Below are 24,387 nucleotides of genomic sequence, written 5' to 3' on the forward strand. Positions count from 1 at the left end.
TATGTTTTTCTGTCTCCTCTGATATTTATGACTAGCTCTGTTTGCGTATTCCATGCATCTGCTTCATTTCCCTACATTTTGTGACAAAAATGTCCCTAAAAACCGACATGTTTTTCACAGCAAGGTTCTCTTAAAATAAATCCTTGTAACTATCTATTACTCTAACTAACATACGAGTAAAACAAACATAACTAGAAATTCAAAATAAAGCTGACCTAAAAAAAAACAATCCCTATCAAATTTTGCACCTGAAAGCAACATGTCCTTGAAAATAAGTCATCCTATCCCTATGACATTTTTCCCTCAAAAGTAAGCTGACCTTGGAAACAAGTCATCCAATCATCTATGACATTTTGCCCTCAAAGGTAAGCTGACCTTGGAAATAAGTCGTCCTATCCCTACAAAAGTTTGCCTCAAAATAAAGCTTGTCTTAGAAATAAGTCATCTGAACCCTATGACTTTATGCCCTTGAAATTAAGTTGGTCCCAAATTAAACATCCAAGCTATAAGATGTTTGGCCCTCAAAAGTAAGCTGGATCTGGAGAAAAATATCGTCCAATCGCTATCATTTTATGCCCTTGAAATTAAACATCCAATCCATCAGACATTTTTCCCTTAAGCTGGCCTTGGAAATAAGCTGCCAAACATATTTTCTGCATATCTTGCATGCATACAAGTCAACATGTGGTGGGAGGGAAAAATAATTTGTCTTCATAACAGAAATTTAAATAAGCTGAAATTTTAAAAATCTAGTAAAATCATGTAGCCATAAAAGTAAAAAGTAATTCATCGATAATGAATTAAAAAGTATCAATTTAACAGAATGTATTCATACTATTTAATATTAATTTTAGACAAATTAAAACAATTTTCCCAAATCTACTGATAGTTATACTTAAAAATAAGCCATCCTCGAAAGCCATTCAATTTACACTGCCTACAGACCTCTTTCATTTGTACCTATGCACCAAAATAATTATTCCCCATTTTCCCAATGGTTCATAATATTTTTAAGACTATACATGCAGAAATACATGCATAAAATCCAGATGCAACAAAGTCAAGGGATTCCAAAAATCATATCATTATATCCAAGTTTTGTTAGAAGATAGGAATACTACCCATATTTGAAACACCATATGGGTCTAAAACACCAGATGGGTCCACACAATGTGATGATGTTGGGTTTAATGCCATTTTTCAGCACAAGATAGGCTATACATGGTGGCCAGTATAACTGGTGGAGGAAGAACCCTGTAAAACCCCGGAAGAACCACCGACCCATGAGAAGCTACTGGCAAGCTTTCTCATGTACTAACGTTAGCCGAGCCTGAGACTCAAACCCACGCAGACAGCGGTGAGATGGCAGTGATCCGGAACGGTAAGCGCTTTGGGCCACTCGGCCACTCTGGGCCCTACAATGTGATGTATAACACCAGATGGGTCCATACAATGTGATGTAAAACACCAGATGGGTCCATACAATGTCATGTAAAACACCAGATGGGTCCATACAATGTCATGTAAAACATCAGATGGGTCCATACAATGTGCTCCATCCACATCATCTGATATTTTGTTATATCTGATCTTATTGCCACAGTTTACTCTACATAAGTAGTGCAATAATGGCACTTTTCATTTAAAATATTTCTGAAATAAAAAGTTACAGTGGATAATGCTGTACCTGTTCACCAGTTCCCAGCATGATACTCTGTGGAATCAGGTAAATCTTGCTCTCCATGTTGACCTCTTGACCCCGCAAACTTATTAGCAGAACACGGAAATTTGTACCACCTAGATCAAGCGCAAGATAGTCACCTTCCTCTACAAAAAGAGTAAATAGGAAGCTGATAAAATACGAAATGCAGGATTTGGAAGAATGACAATTGACTTTTTATAATTTGAATAAATGTACACGATATGTGACCAAGAAGAAACAGCTGTATTGATATTGCTATGCTTCCAACACAAAACTAAAGCTGTACCGATGTCACTTTTTGACGATTATGCTGATACTGTATATAGCTGATTATTATAATTGTCGATACCGAATATGAGAATGATTATTTCAAGAAACTGCCTGTTCTACAGCTAGTGAAGGCACTAGTATTTGATTGACAAGTAAACCATGCTCTAATTTTGTTATAACTAACAATGCCTGAAATGGGTGCAGATTTATGTTAACAGTTCAAATGTGGTCTCAAGATACCATATAGGTGATAACTATTTCCCACATTTTGTATCCCAATTATTTCTTATTGTTAACTCATATATGCAAATAAAACTCTTTACAAAATAACATATTTATTCCAAATTAGTTTTCTGGAGGCACATATGCTCTGTGATGTTTCTTCATCCCTTCTTTTAATTTAATGATAGTAATCAATGCTTATATATACGGTATAGTAATGCCAGATCAAGCTGACTCGGTAAGTTTCATTGGTGGGAATGGAGATCATAATTTGCTTGTGGAGAAAAAATCTACAGCATTCAGTGATCATTCCTGGGTTTTAGGAAGCAATTCACTAACAAGCAAAGCATGTAAAGCATGGCAAAAATAAATTTCTGAACTCCTGGTTGACGGAGATGTACTTTGTGAAGCTAGCCATAAAAAAAAAAGGGGGGGGGGCATTAAATTCCAGAATGCATGAAATCGACGGTCACGTTATACATCACTTATCTTACATTGCAAAGTATGATCATAGGGTTTTAGTATTAAAAAGTAATTATCTAAATAAAGTTTCTTACAAAACTATTTGGAAAATAATATACATAATATAGATTTGCTTAATACCTGATGTTTCTATTAAAAAAAGAGAAAATGTAGGAAAGTAGATGTTTTACATTTGATAATGTATTTATTTCAAGTGACAACAGTTAGATCTATGCACAAACGGTGATGCGCAATGCAAAGACCATGGAAGTTTTGAAAAACAGTCATGTAATGATTTATTTTGCAATATTATGGCTGTATTGCTTGTTGTCAATAAAGTAATAACTATCCCATCTTTTTCAATTTTCATTGTCTATTGATTAATAGTCTTGGAAAAATATTCACTTCTTATTCTGGCGACATTTTTTGAAAATTGGCAACAAAATATTGAGATCGACGATTTTTTTTGGCGACAACTTTTCAAAAACCAGTACCATCCCTGTAATGTGTATGCTATAAGTTCAATGGCCACAGGAAGCCTCATTTGGCTGGTTGGCTGCTGTGACTGGGATGAGTGCATGCATGGTATTGATAATTTGTTGTTAGCTGACAATCAGCGGTAGTTTACAAGTGTGTTAAAAAGTATTTACTTTTGAGAATAGGCTATCTTTCAATTAACCCCCAAATCAAATAATTAACCCCCAAATCAAATGTTTATCCTTAATTTCCACTATTTAATTCTGATTTAAAATTCAAGCCATGTCAAGATGAATGTTACGATTAAATTTATATTTGGGACATTTGTTTACATCAGCACCGATTATTTCTGCTGATACTGATTGTTCAAATAATCGGCCTGATTATGAGTGTGGTCGATTAATTGGTACAGCTTTACATAAAACATCATTTTAATGGGTTTGTGGGAACTCAGTTTTTGAACTCAAGATGTGACAGGTAAATCTCAACAGTTTCTGACTTTAGATCCAGAACATAGGTCATTGGATATAAGGATGGAGCAGGTGGTCAACATGGTTGTGTAAATTGATGTTTTCATGCTGCAAGAGCATATATGATTATAGGGAAGGGATCTCAATAGTTAGTAAGATATTCACCAGGGGTTAAGTGCATGGGGTACAGATAAACCTGTTTACAGTATAACTGAAATCTTGCAACTTATATACATGGATGGCTAAACACCAAAGATCATTTAAGCAGGCTTCAAATCCAAGAGAATACAATAAAACCTAACTTGAGAGACCTACTGTTTTCCGAGACTGGCTTCTCAATGCAAAGATGTACTGATTACACAGTGTAATGATCCATGACAGACCACTGGTCTTTTAAGACCTTGATTTTATTTTTTTACAAAAAGAACCATCTTTGTATAAGGTAGAGATCATAACCTTATTAACTTAAACTAGATATAAATCACTTGGTTCTCTGAAGTGCTACCTTCTTTTGGTGATTAAACTGCACTCTAAAGATGTTCCTAAATGTGTCAGCATGCCTCTGATAAAAATGGGCCAGTGTATTTCTTTTTGCCTCAGTATTAAAATTAAGAAATGAGACACACTGACCCATGAAAATTATTAACCCACAAAATAAAATATCGGTGAATCCACTGCATTTCTGAAGTCACATCTCACCTGTTCCATCAGGTACAGCCCTGACATAGGTGGGAAACATCTTGACACGGGCATCCTTATTGGTCACTTTGTGCAGACCCTTGTTGAAGTTCTCCAACATGAGGTCCATGATCCGTATATAGTCTTCATCTTTGACAATGAATGGTCGCAAGACATTCTCAACCTGCAAAAAGACAATGGCAAATTAATGCCAATGGAAAATCTAGATCAAAGAACTAGCTTACAAGATACAAAATTCAACAAAGTTTTATAAGGAGAATATTTTCATGCTGTTTTCTGGGTGGGTGGGTGTACTAACTGATTTCAATAGAGTACCTTGATGATTTTGCCCTCACACTGATGGGTTCATTGGGTACAGCTGAAAACTGCACTGAAATTATTACCTCATACATTATACACAAGAATGAGTTTCAATAACCATTTAAATGTGTTTTTACCTGCAAGTATAGATCAACAGTATAAAACAAGCAAGAAAACTCCAAAGCCCAACAAAATAATTAGGAAAACTGAAACTTTATAATGCTGTATACAATTTATCACCACATACATGTATTGACATACATACTACAAATTAAATCCCTACATAAATGTACTGACATAAATCAATTCATGCCACATAAACAGTTCTACCATTTCATATGTCAAGGAAACCTCATAAAACATCAAGGAAACCCTATACAGCCTCTTGAATTATAAAGCTTTATTTCATTACAGCTCTTGCAATCTTAAAGGTTTCATTCACAGAAATACCAATAGAGGATTCAGGACAAATATTATAGTTTTACAATGAGAAAATGGAGAGTTTGAGTAGACTAACCTCCACACACCAACCCAATGAACTCCCACCCAAAAAAATACAAAAAGACCTAACTTACAACACACAGACATGCTCTGTCTAGAATAAAAGGAAGTAACAAAGTACAAAAGGTCTCGCTAGAATTATAAAAGTTGCAGTCCCCCCCCCGCCAGAAAACTATGCAAATTAAAAGAACTATTGGTTGCCATTGAGTTTCATTTCTACATTCTTTGTAACACTGACATAGCTTACGTCAATCAGAGTGAGACTGAATTTTGTCAATCCAAGGAAGGTCTTGCTCCAAGCACTAAGCTAGGCATCAGTTTCTTACACTTGGCTACCATCCTATCCGAACTATCAGTTCCAGCAACTTTAGCATTCTTCTGAATCTCATTATAATCTTTGTCAGGTTGCCGTTTAACCCCCAAAATACTTATCCAAATTTGTGAGTGGCATTTTGTCTAAGTCTCAGCATGTCTCGATTCTAAAGTCATGTGCACCGCTTATTCAGCTACACTTGGAAATGACTGCAATAATGAAAGTTTAAGTTGTTTATTTGATGTACTCTTATAAATGACTACATGTACATATCTGGGTCTTTCTGGTTCTGAATTCAATCACTAAATATCAGTACCTTTTCGTACCCAGCAACCAGTAATAGCCTTTGAACTTGCCGCCCAGCTAAAGCATGTTTTTTATTACTCTATAAAGGCATCATGGGGTCTTTTGGCCACTGAATTCTGCCATTGTAAATATCAGTATATTTTCCCACCCAGTCACCAGTCAAAGTCTTTGAACTTGACACCCAGCTGTTGCATCATGTTCTTTTGATGTACTCTTATAATGGCAACATGTACATCAAATCAAGGGGTCTTTAAGCCACTGAATTCTATCATAATAAAAATCAGCACAGCTAACTGATCAACATATTTTCCCACTAAGCAAGTGGCTGAAGCAGGATTGGCAAGTCTTTGAATTTTGCCACCCACCTAGTACATGCATACGGAGGGCTCCCGCATATGTGATGTTTTGTGTCCCAGACAAAACAAAATTGGCATCCAAATATGTGTGATTAAGCGTTTCCGAGATCTCTGTTATATATATATATATATATATATATATATATATATATATATATATATATATATATCAGACAGAACGAAAACAGAAAGTGCTATCCCTGGATTCTTAAAGAAAAATACAGGTTAGAGAATTTTTACTTCATACTCTACGGAGATTTGAACCCAGGTTCGCAGGTAAACGGCATCCATCGCTTTCTATAAGAATCCAGGGATAGCACTTTACCCACGGACCTGGGTTCGAATCTACGAATATATATATATATATATATATATATATATATATATATATATATATATATATATATATTCCCAATATTCAAGCAGCCATTTCAGATACTTTGAGGTGTTGGACTGGGAAATACTGCAAAATAAATTTATTTTCAATAATGTTTTTTGGCCAACTACCCTTCAGTTGACAGCCAACAAAGTTACTTAAGTGTTCCTGCTGTAATACATGTATGAACTTGGTAGTTTTGCAAACATTCTAGTTGTGGTGTTGGCGGTGACAACGTTTTTTGTAATTCATCTGCTGCTGCTTCACTAGCTAGGAACAGTCAAAACTGCTCTGTAGTGTTATTAGCTATTCATTATTTGTTTAGTTGCAGCAGTCTGTATGAATACTGCATTATGCTGTATGTCTAGTCTGGTTTAATTTGTTGTTTAATGTCATAGCAACACAAGTATGTTATTGTATGTCTCATGCTCACCATCTAAATTTTATATGCATACACCTGTATTTCCCAATCAAGCACCTGTATAACCAAATTGATTAAAATCTTACATAGTTTTGATTAGTACTGTTCTAATTAATCAATTTTGCTACACAATGTTCACTTTCACTTTAGTTCTGCACCATTCTGGACTGCAGCTGTCATGCTATTTCTATTTCCATTCTGGACTGCAGCTGTCATGCTATTTCTATTTCCATTCTGGACTGTAGCTGTTGTGCTATTTCTATTTCCATTCTGGACTGTAGCTGTCATGCTATTTCTATTTCCATTCTGGACTGTAGCTGTCATGCTATTTCTATTTCCATTCTGGACTGTAGCTGTCGTGCTATTTCTATTTCCATTCTGGACTGTAGCTGTCATGCTATTTCTATTTCCATTCTGGACTGTAGCTGTCATGCTATTTCTAGGATTGTTTTGCCAGAACACCATGCATGAACATGCTTACCATCAATTCTTACCCGATATTTTAACTTTTAACATAAACTGCTGATCATAAAATATATCCAATTCACAACATTTCTAACTATCAAATTTAAGTGTAAACAGATCTAATTGTAACTTGTTATTCTGTAATTGCTGAGAGCTATAAAAGTATATTCATTTTGCTGGGACAGGGGGAAGTAATTACTAGCAATTTTGTTCCAGTACACATCAAACACAAACATTACTGGATAAAATACATTCAAGTCTATATTCAATTTATTCAAACTTTCTAGACCTTGAAATTAAAATGTGCACTTTTAGTTTCATTTGCCAATGATACTAACGTCCATGGGGACAGGAAAATTGCCCAATCAATGTCTTGTTATATTTCTTCAACTCTCTTCAATGCTCTACCAAAACACCTTGCTTTCATCGATATTAAATGAACTGATAGCATCACCCTCCAGGTATATATATATATATATATATATATATATATATATATATATATATATATATATATATATATATATAAACATGTATGTGTGTGCGAGCAATTGTGAATAACAGGTGTGATTAATTGATTAAAGCTGTATTAGATCTACAATCCTGAACCCCACCTCTTGGCATCGTGCCAGATCAATAGCTAGCATCTGATTATTGTTAGAAGTACCCATCCTAACAATAATGTGATCATGATTTTATTCAATTTTGTGTGTAATAACATGCAGGTCTGCAGTGTGTAGTGGTGTGGGATTGACTTAGTATATTTTCTTTATGATCATGCAATGAACAAAGTCATATTATAGTTCATTCAACCCTTTTCAAAGACCTAGCTGAAACTCATTTGCATTGTTATCATTCACATGTATTATCATTATTTAAAATTATTCACTCCCTTCATGAGATATTCTTTTTCTAAACAGAATAAAAACTGAATAAAGGACATCAGATCAGTTCTATTTTAAGTTAGGTCCAACAAGATATTTATTTTAATTTTCTTCTGGTGAAAAGCCCATGTCGATATAATTTTCCCATGTGATGAAGTAACAAGATTTTCAAGATGGCCAAGGTTGTGACTATGGTGGATGTCTTAGTGGCATCATTTTCATTAACGACCAACATTACAAGTCTTTTAGTAAAAACTCCAAGATGATATAACCACCTATGCTGAAGGAGAAGCTATAACAAGTTTCTCAAGAGAGCTGTGGCAGCCAAATTGGATGTGCAAGTGGCACCATTTCATTTCAGGCCAACTAGATATCATAAGAATTCTGATGCCAACCCCATGTCAATACGACATTTTGTTCAGAAGTAACAAAATTTTCAAGATGGCTGCTGCGGTGGCCATATTAGGCATCAATAATCTGCACAATTTTTCATTAAAGACCAACTAAACTATGGGATGAATGTGCCTAAAGTTCAAAGACAATCTTCCAAATAGTTTCGTCAGAGTAACAATGTTAAACCTGAGGATATGGGTGGGTACAGACAAAACAAAACCATCCCATAAGATCTTCTGGTCGAAAAGATGTAATACAATATACTATTTACCGCGTTCGTTACAAGTCCACTAAAATGTTTTTATCTGGAATTATTAACTACTATATACAAGTCTTACTGGTTAAAATGACACGAATAGTGTTAGTTATAAAGGTTAAAGTGTTCCAGTGTTCTTATGGAATGCATAGTTCTTGGCAGGCATGTAACCATCAAAATCATGTCTGGTTCAAATTCAAAGCCGTATTTAATCCTTCATGACGCATACACTGCTGAAAAAAGTGTATATATCTGTTACGACCTTCATTTCTAGTCTGAAATAACATACAACAATTGTTACCTGCCAACATGGATAACAATAACAATGACCTTGTGTGATGTGGATCAGCTCTGTTTGTAAATGCCAACCAATCTTCATGTAGCCTAGGCCACCTGGGATAAATCAGTGGACGTAATTCTTTGTCCATTTTTATTTATATGTATTAACGATTTAGTATAGTAAACTTATAGTTGGAATTGTGACCCGATGACTGGCACGACTCGAGAATGCGGGATTCGCGCCAATTAAATAAAAAAAAAAAAAAAAAAAAAAACGCGCCTACAAAGTTAATGGAACCGGCAATAAATGCGCTTCATATTCAAGCCCCACCTTTCTTTCTTGATTAAAATGCCTGCTATTTTCTGAAGTCTCTTATTTTTCAATGGAATGGAAAATGCACCCCCACCCCCGCAAAAGAATTTTTTTTTATATAGAGTAACCCCCCAGACTGAGGATTGAAGCAAATAATTATATTACTGTTGCAGTTACGGTGTATAGCTAGCTAGCCATGAATCAATAAAATAAAAATGTCAACATCTCCTGTATTACACGTATATTGTCTAAGTGTGTAGACTTTGTTATACAATCTCACGTACCGATCTCCTTTTCTGGCTTTTAGTCTGACTCTTTGATCGTTTCAGTACTGGGCCAGCACTGTTCCACCTCTTGAGTGACACAGGATGCATTCCCTGCCCCGGATTTTTTTGAGCCTCTGGTTCATTTGAGGAGCCACCATGTGTGGACATACTAACACCGCTGCCACCAATTAGTATTCCTTGGTTTGAATTGAATAATGAACAAGCCCCTAATAGTATTCTGAATACTCTCTCTGGATCCTGTATAGATCTGTAACTGCAGTCTTTAACACAGCCTTATGAAATGTATTGCTATTGGAATTTTGCAATATATTGATCACCACCAACGTTGTGTTGGGGGGTACATGTATATAGTACACAGTCTGATATGTATACCTTGAAACTTTCGCGACATCCACTTAGTCACAATACATCAACTGACATTAAGCAGACGCCAATATGTGATTCGTTGATTTTACTGTAGAAGATCAATAGATACTATAATTCCAGAGCGACCTCTACCAATCAATGACCTTGGAAATAATACAAGCTGTTATAAAATGCCTGCCGCTAGTCGAGACAAACTGATCCACAATCCAAGTGTAAATCCATCAAAATAGCCCACTAACCTGTACAACACCTAATGTACAACAGCGGCACTGACGTACTAAGATCAATTATGCAGTTATTTCCAAATCAGTGGTCACGTTAACTCCACTTGTGTATACAATCCACTCCCTAGCTCGTTTACATCGCATACTGATATAACCAGGATGGGAAATAGACCACTAAACTAAATACATGTATTGTCACAAATTGTATACACTGTGGTCAAAGTTGTCTACGAAAGGAAGACGTGTGTGTAGTCACTTAATATTGCATCATCTTGTTTCTACTCGTGCTTTCCTTGCCGTCCCTTCTCTGCAAGATTGCAACACTGTTGGAAATCCCCCAATCTTTTCCCAACCAATCATTTCCTAATGTAAGCCATTATATATATATATATATATATATATATATATATATATATATATATATATATATATATATATATATATATATTATTCCTACTATTATCAAGCATTCTTCTATAGAATTCTTTATAATTCTCTATAGTTAATTATATATCTTTCGATTTCTTTTATAGGAATCCGGAACGGCTGTGTAGATAGATGAGAATTAATTGCTGTGTCGTCATGCGAGTCTACATACGAGTGCATATAACACCGATGTGTGCTTAGTAGTGAGGGAATATGGGCTCGTGTATGCAGGAAGACGATTGGTGCCGTTTACCCGCGGAGCTGGGTCCGAATCTCCTTAGAGTACGAATTAAAAATTCAGGAGGTCGCGGTTCAAACCCCGGCAGAGTTACCAAAGATTTAGTCCAGTTTCCTCTGACCCTTGCCACCCCATTTTCGATATTTGGACGTTTATGTTGGGGTGTAGGTTCAGAGTCAATTCCCTATCGAAAAGTTGGAATTCGCCGACACCATTTGGTGTCGGCAAGGGGTGGCAAGGGTCAGAGGAAACTCGGACTACCAAAAATGGTTCCAGCAACTACCTCACTAGGCGCAAAGCATTAAGAGGTTAGTGTTAGGACTGGTCGGTCTGGTGTCAGGATAATGTGACTGAGTGGGACATGATGCTACATATCTGCGGCTAGATCATCAAGTAGGACTCCACTTTTTTTTTCTAACCTCTGTCAGAAGAAGAAAAAAAGCGGAGACCTACTTGTTGGTCTAATCTGTGGCATGATGACCCAGTGCTAGACATCACAATAAACTGCGACACTGCAGACATCGCAGCGACATGACTAAAACTTAAAACTACGTTGAAAAATCTCATCACACACACACACGTGCGCGCGCCCAGGAAATTTAAGTTTCCATTATATGCAATCAACATTTCTGATGATGAATCTCAAATACTTTCTTCTCACCTCTGTCTGCGTGGGTTCGAGTCTCGGATTCGGCCAATGTGGTTATGTGGGAAAGCTTGCCAGTAGCTTCTCGTGGGTCGGTGATTCTTTTCGGGGTTTTCCCGGGTTCTTACTCCACCATTTAAACTGGCCGCCATCTATAGTCTATCTTTTGCTGGAAAAATGACGTTAAACCCTACAACAACAAATAATTTCTTTCTGTTCACATCTCTATTACTTTAAAAATGTATGTAGTTAGTGGTATGTGCGCTGGTTTAATGCAGTAGTCTCAAGCAACGGGGGATCGTCCAATATATTCCTTTTCTTTTCACCCTTGTCTACTTGTGACAAGATTTCCACTTTTTCTTGAATATTACGGAAGTAAACTACGTCATCAACAACACTGTAACAATTTCCTATACATAAAACTTCCCTTTTTCGAGCAAGGAGTGTGTTTGGAGGAGAACTTTTGACTGGTTCACTGGAATTGGATAAAGGTCATGTTCAGTCCGCATTGCGAGAAAATTTGATTCTAAGTGATTGGTTAAGCAGGCTTTTATGTTCATTCACAAGAAACAGAAAATCTTACCTCCTGCAGCCACGGCTGGTATAAAAGCGTAGCGGACTTTCGCCAGTGGCAAGATAATGTGATGATAACTAAGTTAGAGAATGAATATACTTTTTATTTCATGCCACTAACCGGACCTGATCCAACCAACCCACTGGCAAGAACCAAAAGTGGTAAAAGTGGCGAATATTACAAAGAGAATTATAAATATACCTTTCTACATGTCTTATTTACAATTTTGTATATTCCATTGCTAGAGAAATCATAATGCGGCATACTGCACTAAAACCTGAATTTGTTCAGCATACAAAATTTAATGCAATTGAGAACACAATCTGCTTGCCCACTGTCGCTTGAACTAATGCCCTGGCTGCAAAACAATATATTTTTCCTTCCATGTATTTTCTATTAAATTTTCTTTCCTTATAATCCAACTTTTATTTTCACCCTTCAGAATTTTAGTGACAGAAAAACAAAGATATATCACAGTTTTATCAGGGTCAGTGTTTCATCTCCTTCCTTCCCTTTTAAATTATTCCATCTGGTGAGAACTTGAAACTTGACACATTTATTGGAATAAATATGCAAAACATGCTCGATTTATTAAGTGATAACTTTAGGGGTTTTTTTTAGAATGAAGTTACACATTTCTTAAGCGTATACATATTCTTTTCCACATAAATCAGTTTAATAACAGCAACCACTTTTAGGCTAATCCCAATCAGAGATACAATAAGATTAAGATGCCCACCAGATTAAAGCTTGTCTAAAGATTTGGAATAACTTCAAATACGAACATACCCTACAAGCACCGTCCAACTTATTAATTCACACCTTATAATTATTATTTTTTCTGTATAGTATTTCGCTGTATAGTCTTCCTTAGTATCGGAGATTTTATTACATGTACTCTAAAAGGATAATCAAGAAACAACAGTCCCTCGAAAGGATTGAACACTACTGGCCAAAAGAATTTCCAGAAACCCAACGTAAGATAGTTTAATCTTTTAACTGCTAAGTGTTGAAACCATCTTTGCTATTTTGAGCATTAACATGTTTTCATAATTGACCGCTATGGCGACCATATTGGATTTTAAGACAGGCATCATTTCAATTAAGGACCAACTGAACATCATTATAAGTCTTCCTCGTGAAAACTCCTTGTCAGTATGACCATCCATTCACGAGTACTGACAACAGGATTTTCAAAATGGCCGTCGTGGCAGGTATACTTGATATAAGATTGGCACCATTTTTTTTTAATATTATCTAGGACCAACTATGTCACAATAAGTCTTTTGGTGAAACCGCATGTCGATAGGTCGATGTGGTCACTCTGAATAGGTTTAAAAGCAAATATAAACTTTTTTCACCCAGTATTGTGGGGGTGGGGGTGCAATAGCCAACAGACACGGGGTTCCCACGTATGGCAGTGGAGTTCTGTTTTTAATCAGATTGGTATTATCACTCAACAAATTATAAATATTTGTGAAAACTCTTCCTTTTTCGAAAATATATCTTTCTCTGTGTCCATCTGAAGATTTAAGTAACATAAAATTCCAATATGGACATATATAGATAATGCTGACAAAATAACTTCAATAATATTGCAACAATATTACAATATGCAAGAACAACAACAACAACAAATACGTTTGTACTAAACTTTCATAAGCTTCACTAATTACATGTAGCCAAGATAAACGAGCAATTCAATAGGTTTTGTCTCCATAAAACCTAATCATAAAAACTGGGTCCAACTCCAAACAACATAGAACCTGATCTGACACTACATAATGTATTGGCAGAGCTATGTCTATGCTGTTTGTCCTTCTCATTAATCCCAACAAAGTGGTCATGGAAATTTCCATGTTGCATCAGTCAAAGGACGTGCCCACAAGGCTTAGCCAATCAAATTGTGCCAAGCTGGCACACCTCCAAATCCTGTTGACAAGGTCATTGAGGAGAGAAGCACTACTATGCCCTACTAGTCTATATCGAATTCTAAACAGGAACCCATTCATCTTGTCATTGCATAACCCATGTTGTTAAAAACGACAAGGCTCTGTATTCTAAATCTGGCATTAACCTTACAGTAACTAAAGACCCTTTCTCCATTCCTCATTATAATTACTGACTCAACTGAAACATCAATATTTCTACATGAATTATGTGTTAGGTTTTGCTTTAGAGGCTGGGGAAAATGTACAAAACAAAACTGAGCTCTAAACCTCATTATCTCACACAAACTAATATTCATTTATCTACCAACTGTCACTGTTATCAATGACTGAAACTAAAATATCATTTTTTCCCCTGAATTACGCTGTATGTCTCATTAGAGTGGTATAGATTATGGTGCAAACAATACTTGAAATAAATAAATTTATAATGACAAAATAAAACACAAAGACTACCAACTGTTATCAAGCAATGACTAACAAAAATTATCTAACATAGAAATCTTAATTGCTTTTACTGCAGCAAACCTTGCATATGATCTTAAGAGGAATCAATGATTTTTTTTAAATAATGTGCTTTTGTATAACATGTGTTTCCCTCATTGTAAACGAAAAAAATATATTCTTAAGATTGCAGTATTTTGATCTTAATTCAGAATTTAAATGTTTCTGAGATTTGATCTCATGACAAATGCATGGATTTAACAAAATCTGACAAATTTACCCTTGAAATATGGCCTAAAATATAAACTTGGCAGAAACAATATTTGTTTTTAGAAAGAGTTTATCCATATTTTTGTTTTAAAATCATTAAATGTATGATATTAGTTATTTGAATTCAAAAGACCAAACAAAGATAAAATTGTTTTGGCATTTGTAAAGCACATGCAAATGTTTTAACATTTACCTCCCTGCAAACAAAAGTGGGTTCCAAAAACTTACAAGCATGTTTTCATAGTCTGGGACCATTTTCAAAAGGGCCTTCAGAATCTCCTGCATTCCAAGTCTCATCTGTTTGTCCTGCATGGTTTTCTTGATGACCGTTAGCTCTGGACTCAATGTGTCCAAAATGTCTTCATTAACCTCAACTTTCCCACAAGCTGCCATCCTGATTAAAAGTTGCTCCAAGTGACCAAGGTGACACAAAGAATATGTCAATATTTCACAAAAATTGTTACAGTTTGTTTGGGTTTTTTCTTCTCACGATTAGTTAAATATTTTTTAAAAATCGAAGTGAAATGATTCAAAATATACTTCAAAGTGTTTGTCTGTCAAATGTAAAAATTGGTGTCGCTGACGAAATGCTGGCTGAGTGGCTGATTTACCTGTTTGGGCTGGAGGTTTTATACACACACTGTCTGCAGTCATAGGTTGTTAAACATGAATGACAGCTGGCATGCTTCAAATAATCACGTAAGCCAGCCCATTCATAACCCAGTCATTATAATGGGATATAGGTTATCATGACGCACACTGAACCACCTAGCTAGCATTCTAACATTATCAAGTGAACTGGTTTGGTTTGTAATGTCTTTTATTATTGCTTGCACAACAATCTCAATTAATATCTTTGCTTATTTACTATATTGACAATATAATTCGGAAATAAACCAAATTTTTGGCGTAATAAAGGGATGAATGCAAAAGTTCACAACTTTATTTCAATAAATGCATGAACAAAACTAATATGTCAAGAATTAAATAACACTATAATAAATAATTTTAACTGATGGTATGTGTAATTATTGCACCTTTGTTAAAGCATTCCCCTTCTAAAAGACTTTTAAAAATGCATTTCTCATTTTTTGGGGGGCAAAGAGTAAAATGCATGGTGCATTAAAATACTCCAAATGATAAAGAACACATCTTTGATGCAGTCTTATTATATGATTTTTCATCATGGAAAACAGTAATGTCATCAGAACATTCTATGAAATTTGCATGATTCTGTGAGAAATATGTCGGAAATTAGCATTTTTATAGCATGCTTTCTATGAACAAGTTATCTGGCTGGTTGAATATTTAATATGTAGCAGCCAGATGGCAGCACTTAAAACCAATCTTGTCCCTAAAATTCTAAGTGGAAAAATCTTTGTAACATCTAAAATGTTCCAGCTACTTTTTTCAAATTTTTAATCCAATAAAGGTTTTGGTTGTCAAAATTTATGCTTTTTGTATTTAGATTGGGTGTATTTAATTTTGTGAATTTATTTTCACCCTAACAATATATGTACATGTCTGAGGATGAAAATTATTGTACAATGGCCTGAAATTTTAATAGATACTGCCAGTGACTCAATGGTTAGGCACTGGATTTGTAATCTGATGTGTGTGGTTTCAATACCCACCATCAAATCAGTCTATATCAGTTCATGTAATGTGTCTGTGTTGAAGGCAATTGTTTGCTTAGGCACAATACAACCTGTATGGTGTTGATTTGCTGTAAAATGCGCAACTACCCCAACCCCCAAACAAAACAAACACTTTTCATACCCTATTTTAATCTTTACTTTAAGATGAAATTTCCCTTAAAGGTAACAAACCAAAAGTTCAAGAACAGTAGTACCAGGACTATAACTTCAAAGAAAAATATTGCCCCAAAAATATTTTGGAGAAATATCAGAGACTGAAACAAAAAGTGTGTATTGTATACTTGATGATGTAACAGCAAAATGTATGAAGTCTTTGCTCACAATTTTCAGCTCTCACCAACCAAATGTCATATACATGAACTTAATTTGATAATATCAGGTCCTATTCAAGTTATCTCATATTTAGTCTTGACATTTTCTGGAAACCCATTAATATTTTTTGTATTATAAAACATAAGTACTGTAATAGGAACAACCCTGAACATTATTCCTCTCTGCAAGACATAGGACTGGACCTGCAAGCTGCTAAGAACAAATGAATTACATCCACCAGTCACAATTCAAGGTCGCTACTTAGAAAAGTCCAACATCTCATCTATATGCCAAGGTCTCTAGACAATCCAGGCAAAACATAAAGTCCTCCAAAAATGTCAAGGTCTCTACAACAACAAAAAAATAATCCCCACCAAAAAGAAGACAACAAAAATTAATGGTTTCAATGCCATGTAACATGCCCACAAAAGTAAATCATCCCAAAGTCATGCCATGGTTTCTACACAATGTCCAATTTTTAATTAAAAAAATGTAATCCCTTAAAATTGGCATGCAGCTTCTAGCTAATTAAGTTGTTTCAACTTTCCTTGTAAATATTTCTAACTAAATAAATGTGTACAGTTTAATGAGGGTTTCATTTTATAGCTTTAATTTTACCAAAGTGCTGTTACAATGCAATAAGATACTTAAGTGAAAATTCACAGACTATTCAATATAAGAATATGACACTGAACTGAGAACACATAATTTCTTTCCATGTCAGAAATATACAGCTAAAATATAGAACACACATAAAAAGAACCCTTCAATATTTCAAAAAATTGATTAATCACATAATTTAAATCATTTGAATGATTAAGTCAGTCCTAGTGTGACATACCCTCATGTATGCAAGCTTGAAAAACTCAAAACTCTCAAGAACTATGTAAAACAACATCTACACCTCCAGTGCTTTGACTTTGAAATGTTTTATCATAATAACAATATTGTTTATTATTTACATATGCTAACAGGTAAACTAATTACAGGCTATGTACTTTTTGGTAGTGTAATTACTCCACTGTCAGACACTATCATAGGAGAACAAAACTTTGATCACTGTAACAAGAGACTATTCCAGTCAAGCTCACCTTTCCTTTAGCTTCATAAAAACATTAACACTGAGGTTGCTGTAAGGTGTGAATGAATATAAAGATGGAAGTACATAATTGACACATATATGGGACATATATGGGACACACATATATGGGACATATATGGGACACACATATATGCCAAAGTGATTGCCAAGTCAAGCTTCTGATTTGCAAACAATGCTACACATGAATGCAGACGATGATGTTAAGTAAACGTAACTCTGAAAATGTTGAATATTTAAATCTACACCACACTTATGGTATTAAACTGTTACTGTTATAAATAATCTCTTTTATAAGAATAAATGTCAAAGAGATAATTTATAACTGCAATACAATTGTACATGTAGCAAGTACATTAAAACTTGGTCAAAGAAGTTTTAAGTTGAAATGACACTGATTTTGGTACTGCTACTAACCACACACACACACACTGTTAGAGCATCAACGTTGGATGTGGGAGGTTGTGGGTTCAATCCCAGGCCGAATCATACCAAAGACTTATAAAAATGGTACTAACAGCTGCCTCGTTTGGTGCTCAGCATTAAGAGGTTAGTGTTTGGACTGGTTGGCCTGGTCTCAAGATAATGTGACTAGGTGGGACATCATGCTACATGTCAGTAGCATGATGCCCCAGTGCTAGACAGCACTATAAACTGCCAAATTGCAGACATCGTAGCGATATGACTGAAAAATTGTTAAAGCCATGTTACAAATCCAAATCACACACACACACAGTCATGCACATACCCTTCACCATAATCACACCCAAACTACAAAAAACACTCTAAATTGCCTGAATACTGTAAGTGATGTACATGTGAAAATCACTTCCTGTTAATTGTGTTTGCAGACATTCTGCTGAAGTTTACTTGCACTTTAATAATCAAACTCTATGTTGTTAGTTTGTTCTTCTGGAAATTGTGATTTCTTAAGCAAAAACTCTTTTACTGCCATGACAGATTCCAAGCAAGTTAGAGACCAATTGCAATTTGAATGGCCCATAGTCACTTTTTCACATGATTATACAGAAAAAAACTTGTCAAGAAATTTGCATTCTACCACATATCCACAGATTTCCAATATAAACATAATTTACTTAGCACAAAGAACTCAAGGGACCAATTTCCACACTTGAAAACTGCAACTTCAGCCATTAATGAATGGTTTTATTTATATAAGGGAGCAATGTCACATTACTCCAAGCACTGGCCTAAGGAGAATTACTCTAAAGACTATATACTTATAAATATATATATTTTATTATGAGGATGTATATTAAGATCCCTATGGTATCGAACCTAGGACCTCTTTAAGCGAGATAAGACAACTATTGCCTGACTGCACGTTCCAGTGCCCATACTACCACAGCTACTGCCACAACACCAGTCATTAATGACTGGTGTTACCCTTAAGTGAGTGACAACAAACCTAAATTATTTTCACCAAATTAACAAAGGATCACAGAAGACTAATACATGAACATCATATATGTACCCGAGAAACAGTGAAAAGCTGAATTTTCCATTCATATACTAATCTAGTAGTAGTAAAATCAGGTCGTAATACATACAAATTTTGATACAGTATAAAAAAATGCAGTAAGGGACATAAAGCAAAGATAACAGGCATTAATAACATTTAAGATAATATGTATAGGATAATATGTATAGAATAACACAAGCTAACACATTAGACAAGTAAAACTCCACATACTGATTCAACTAGTAATTATACACATGAAATTTTTTATTGACTTGACTACAAACACAATCAAGAGAAATTAGGTTTTTCGGTGTTGCAGTACACTATGTATTGCTGTCTTTAAATATAGTGCTTCAGAGAATGCAGAATTCAAACAAGCTGATCAATAGAGGAATGTAATATTGACATTTTGCCAACAAAGGTTGCACATAAAATAAATGGTGCCAAATTCAAGGGCTCCCAGCAATCACTGGACAAGTGTTAAACTAACAGACTGCAACAAAATTAAATAATGGCCTTATGCCAGGTTTTAACGACCTAGTTAACATCAAAACCGATGTATATATCAACTTGTCAATCAGGATATATTAACATGCTGTGCCACCACATTCCTCTTTTTAAATTCAACATGTGATGTCAAGCATGTACATGTACTGGAATCAATTCTGTCTTGTAAGTTTGTCAAATATCATCTGTGAATTTAATCCTGTACAGCAAAGTTAATATTTCCCAGAATTCAATTCTCAATTCTGCTGTACAAGCAAAGTTAATATTTTCCAGAATTCAATTCTGTACAGCAATGTTAATATTTCACATTTATGTTTAATACTCAAATCAAATTATTCCCATTATTACAATTTCATCCTTGATATACTCATTCATGTCTTTGCTTAATAAAATATTATTGATAGATTTCACATATCTGTCAAATTTTATATCTACCAGGTATCTGTTCTGTGTCAGGTTTAATAATGGCACTACTACAACAAACACGAAGGGGCCAGTGAAATTTATTTATCAGAGCAAATTTCATTATAAACTACTAATGGAACCCCCACCCCATTATTCCATCCTGAAATGTGCCTGAAATGACCTTAATGCATAGGTTATCGTTGTCAGTCCATTGACTGTTCTTGTCCATCTGTCTGTATGTCTATCCATCACATGGAAATTAGATGTCATGACAAGGGTAACACTACATGCTTGCCCTTAATAATGCCATGGCAGGACATAAACGAATACCTCAGGTTTGTTATAAACAAGATCTAGTGTATATTGACAGTGGTATCCAAGATAAAACCACTTCCCAATTCTGCTTTGCTAACAGCCACTCTGTTAGGTGTGATTAATAATAATAATAATAACTTTATCAAAAAAGCTCTTTTGGTCAGTATAAATTAATCCTACAGGACTGTTCAACAAGGCACTTATCCCAAAAAAGCTCTTTTGGTCAATATAAATTAATCCTCCTAGAGTGTTCAACTAGACACTAATCAGATTCCACAGGGCAAAATTCAATTTAAGAATACCAGTACTACAAAGGCAAAACATATAAATACTTAGGTATCAGTAGCGTTACACTTAAAATAGTATCACTAAGTGTAAGTAACACTTAGTTTAAACTAACTACCAAAGTGTAAAATAGTAGTACATGTATATGGTTTAGTTTTATATAAAACATTAGCTGAAAATTTTAAAAGTTGATTTCACTTACATGTACGTATTTTGTTAAGTATAAAGCTATGCATATACAATATTTGTTTAAATGCTCTCTTTTTCCAATAATATTAACTAAGCAGGAGTCAAATACAATAAGGATTTACAAGTTACATCACACAATATTTTGAATATGTGTCCCATCTTAATGATGCAGTTAATTAATATACAGTGGGCTTTTCCAAATTTAAGATGTCTTTTCTTTCACATTTGTATATGATAATGTACACGTCAACCACATTAGAAAAAATGCATTTTCCGAAAGACAAATATTAAATCAGTTGGAAGGAGGTTCTTGAGTATGTTAATGAGGTAATCTTTTAAGTGCATGAGCCTGGAATGTGGCATTACTTGTCTTGGTACATACATACATACACACACACACACAGACACACACACACACACACACATTCATACATACATACATACATACATAATAAATAAATATAAATAAATAAATAAACAAACAAACAAACAAACAAACAAACAAATACATAAATAATGAAATTGTCATTATAATGGAATCATAGTTAAAGAAATAAAACTTTTAAAGAACGCAAATAATGTTGTTTGTCCTATGGAGTCAGAGTCAAGGAAATAAAACTTGTAAAGAAGCATGTAAATGTATAATAGAATTATTTTTAATTATTGGGTTTTTACTGCAAACAGGATAATCACAATGTAAATGGAGTAAATATAACAACATTCATAAACAGTGCAATAACAATGACAAGAACCTGCTGTTGCCTATATTTCTCTATTTTACAGAATATTTCTGGATAAAATCCATGTTTGACAACTTGTAAATCCACAAAGAAAAACAAAACCCCAATTTTAACCAAAGCTGAATGGTACTTTTCTACAACTGAATTTGACCCCAAAATCAATGGAGCAAGCTGTTGTGTCACATATATAGTTTTAGCTTTATAATGCTTAGTGTTTTCCCCAGGTTCTTCCTCCATCATTAATACTAGCTGCCATGTATAGCCTATCATGTGTTGAAAAATGGCATTAAACCCTATAGCAACAACAACTACAACCAAGTAGTGTTTTGGTGAAAGCCCCATGTCAATATGGCCATTCATTTAGGTAGTGTGTTGGTGAAAGCCCCTTGTCAATATGGCCATTCATTTAGGTAGTGTTTTGGTGAAAGCCCCATGTCAATATCGCCATTCATTTAGGTAGTGTGCTGGTGAAAGCCCCATGTCAATATCGCCATTCATTTAGGTAGTGTGTTGGTGAAAGCCCCATGTCAATATGGCCATTCATTTAGGTAGTGTGTTGGTGAAAGCCCCATGTCAATATGGCCATTCATTTAGGAAGAGTAGTGACATTAAGATTTTCAAGACAGCTATCATGATAGATGTACTGCATTTGCATATGACTGGTACCATTTGCATCTAGTACCAACTACACAAGAAATCAATTGGTTGAAACCCCATGCTGATACAGCAATGCATTTTGGGAAGAATAGAAACAACAATAGTTTCAAGATGGCCACCATGGTATCTATAATGAGGGATTGTTTTCATCATTTACATTTAGGACCGTCTCGGATTCAGCCAATGTGGGTCTGTGAGAAAGCTTGCCAGTAGCTTCTCGTGGGTTGGTGGTTCTTTCCGGGGTTTTTCGGGGTTCTTCCTCCACCATTAACACTGGCCGCCATGTATAGTCTATCGTGTGCTGAAAAATGGCATTAAACCCTACAACAACAACAACAACAACAACTACATTTAGGACCAACTAGACACCAAAAGAAGTCTTCCAATAAAAACTCCATGTCAAAATGACTTTCCATTTAGGAGTATCAATAACAAGATTTGGTGGCCCTATTGGATGACTAACCAACACCATTTTATTAAAAGACCAGCAAGACATATGAAGATGTCTTCTGGTGAAAACGCGTGCTGATGTGTCTGTCCATTTGGAAGTGCAACAATAACAAGATTTTCAAGGCAGTTGCAATGATGGCCACACTGAACATCAGACTTGTCTGTTTCCATTTACCAGTAGGACATACCCGACAGAATAAGAAGTCTTTTGGAGAAAAATCGTGTCAATATGACCAGTCATCTTGGAAAAATAGCAACAACAATATTTAAGATGGCCCTTGCAGCAGTTATATTGGAGGTCAAATCAGCACGATTTTCACTCTGGACAAGCTAGATATCATAAGAAGTCTTCTTGTGAAAACATCATGTCAATATGTCATTCCATTAAAGAGTAGTAATAATAAAAGATTTTCAAGATGGCTTCCATTGTGTCAAACTGGACCTCAGGTCTGCACCATGTTCATTTAGGATCAACTAGACATCATAAGAAGTCTTTTAGTGAAAATCCCATGCTGTTATGACTATTGATTCTGGAGTAGAAGTGAAAACAAGAGATGACAATTCTGGTGACCATATTGGAAATTCAAGTTATTTAACAGTAGCTGAGATATACTGGGAATTTTCAAATAACCAAGATAATCAGTAAGAAAAATGTGGGAAACTTTTTCTTTACAAATCAAACCCAGTGCAAAACATGTAACTGCAGAGCAGAACCTCTAAAGATGTGTTATGGGGAACCAGCCAAATTATGCAACCACAACTGTACTTCAAACTGACTAAAGAGCACTGGAGTTCCCTCCGAATATCTGAGTAAAAGCTCAATAAATTTAACTCACAGTCAATTCAATTATGACTCAATTACATATTTTCTCTGCTATCAAGTGGCAGCTTTCCAGTTTATCCAGGACTTGGATCAATATTTGCAAAATTAAAAAGCTTTTCCCAGTTGGGAACAAACCAATTCTTTCTCCTGACTTTTCCTCCAATTTCCATGTAGCATGGGAATACTGCATATAAATTTTTGTTTTATTGCTGTGAAAGGATTTATTTTTCTAATTTTATGAAGCACAGAAAAAATATAGCAATACAATTTCTTTTAAAATTAGGTTAACAACAACCACAGTTGTTATGTTGCTGTTTACTGACAGGCTTTTTTCCATTTAATGCTTGGTGTAAGATGTATGGATAAACAGACATCACACATTAAAATGGAGTTTTCTGCATAAATCCAATCAAAGCAACATTTACATATATGCAAATACATAATGGTCATATTGTGTCTGCCCTGTTGTCTGAATAAAGACTATTTTTCAGCAATAACATGTTTTTTAAGATACCTGCTCTGACTGTCATATTAAATAGCTGTTGCAGTTGTGGGTTTAACACCATTATTAGCAC

The 24,387-nt window shown here is 34.9% G+C and overlaps 1 protein-coding gene across 3 annotated transcripts in view; it reads right to left on the minus strand.

The window, feature by feature from the left end:
* The window catches only part of LOC149794974 (hexokinase-4-like), an 88,476-nt gene that overhangs the window by 12,839 nt on the left and 51,250 nt on the right, over positions 1 to 24,387 (minus strand). Inside the window, exons 1-3 of one of the 3 annotated variants that reach the window (XM_089964634.1) lie at positions 15,118 to 15,481; positions 4,303 to 4,465; positions 1,688 to 1,827 (exon numbers count right to left, since the gene is read on the minus strand). In XM_089964634.1, the coding sequence (XP_089820760.1) occupies positions 1,688 to 1,827; positions 4,303 to 4,465; positions 15,118 to 15,282 (468 nt within the window). In that variant the 5' untranslated portion in view covers positions 15,283 to 15,481. Of the gene's footprint in view, positions 1 to 1,687; positions 1,828 to 4,302; positions 4,466 to 9,749; positions 10,597 to 15,117; positions 15,482 to 24,387 lie in introns of those variants that run through there. The other 2 variants (XM_089964635.1, XM_089964636.1) reach the window with 2 other exon arrangements.

This window comes from Sinohyriopsis cumingii, chromosome 7 (assembly GCF_028554795.1).
Source record: "Sinohyriopsis cumingii isolate HCF-2022 chromosome 7, ASM2855479v2, whole genome shotgun sequence".
In the NCBI taxonomy this organism is placed as follows: Eukaryota; Metazoa; Mollusca; class Bivalvia; order Unionida; family Unionidae; genus Sinohyriopsis; species Sinohyriopsis cumingii.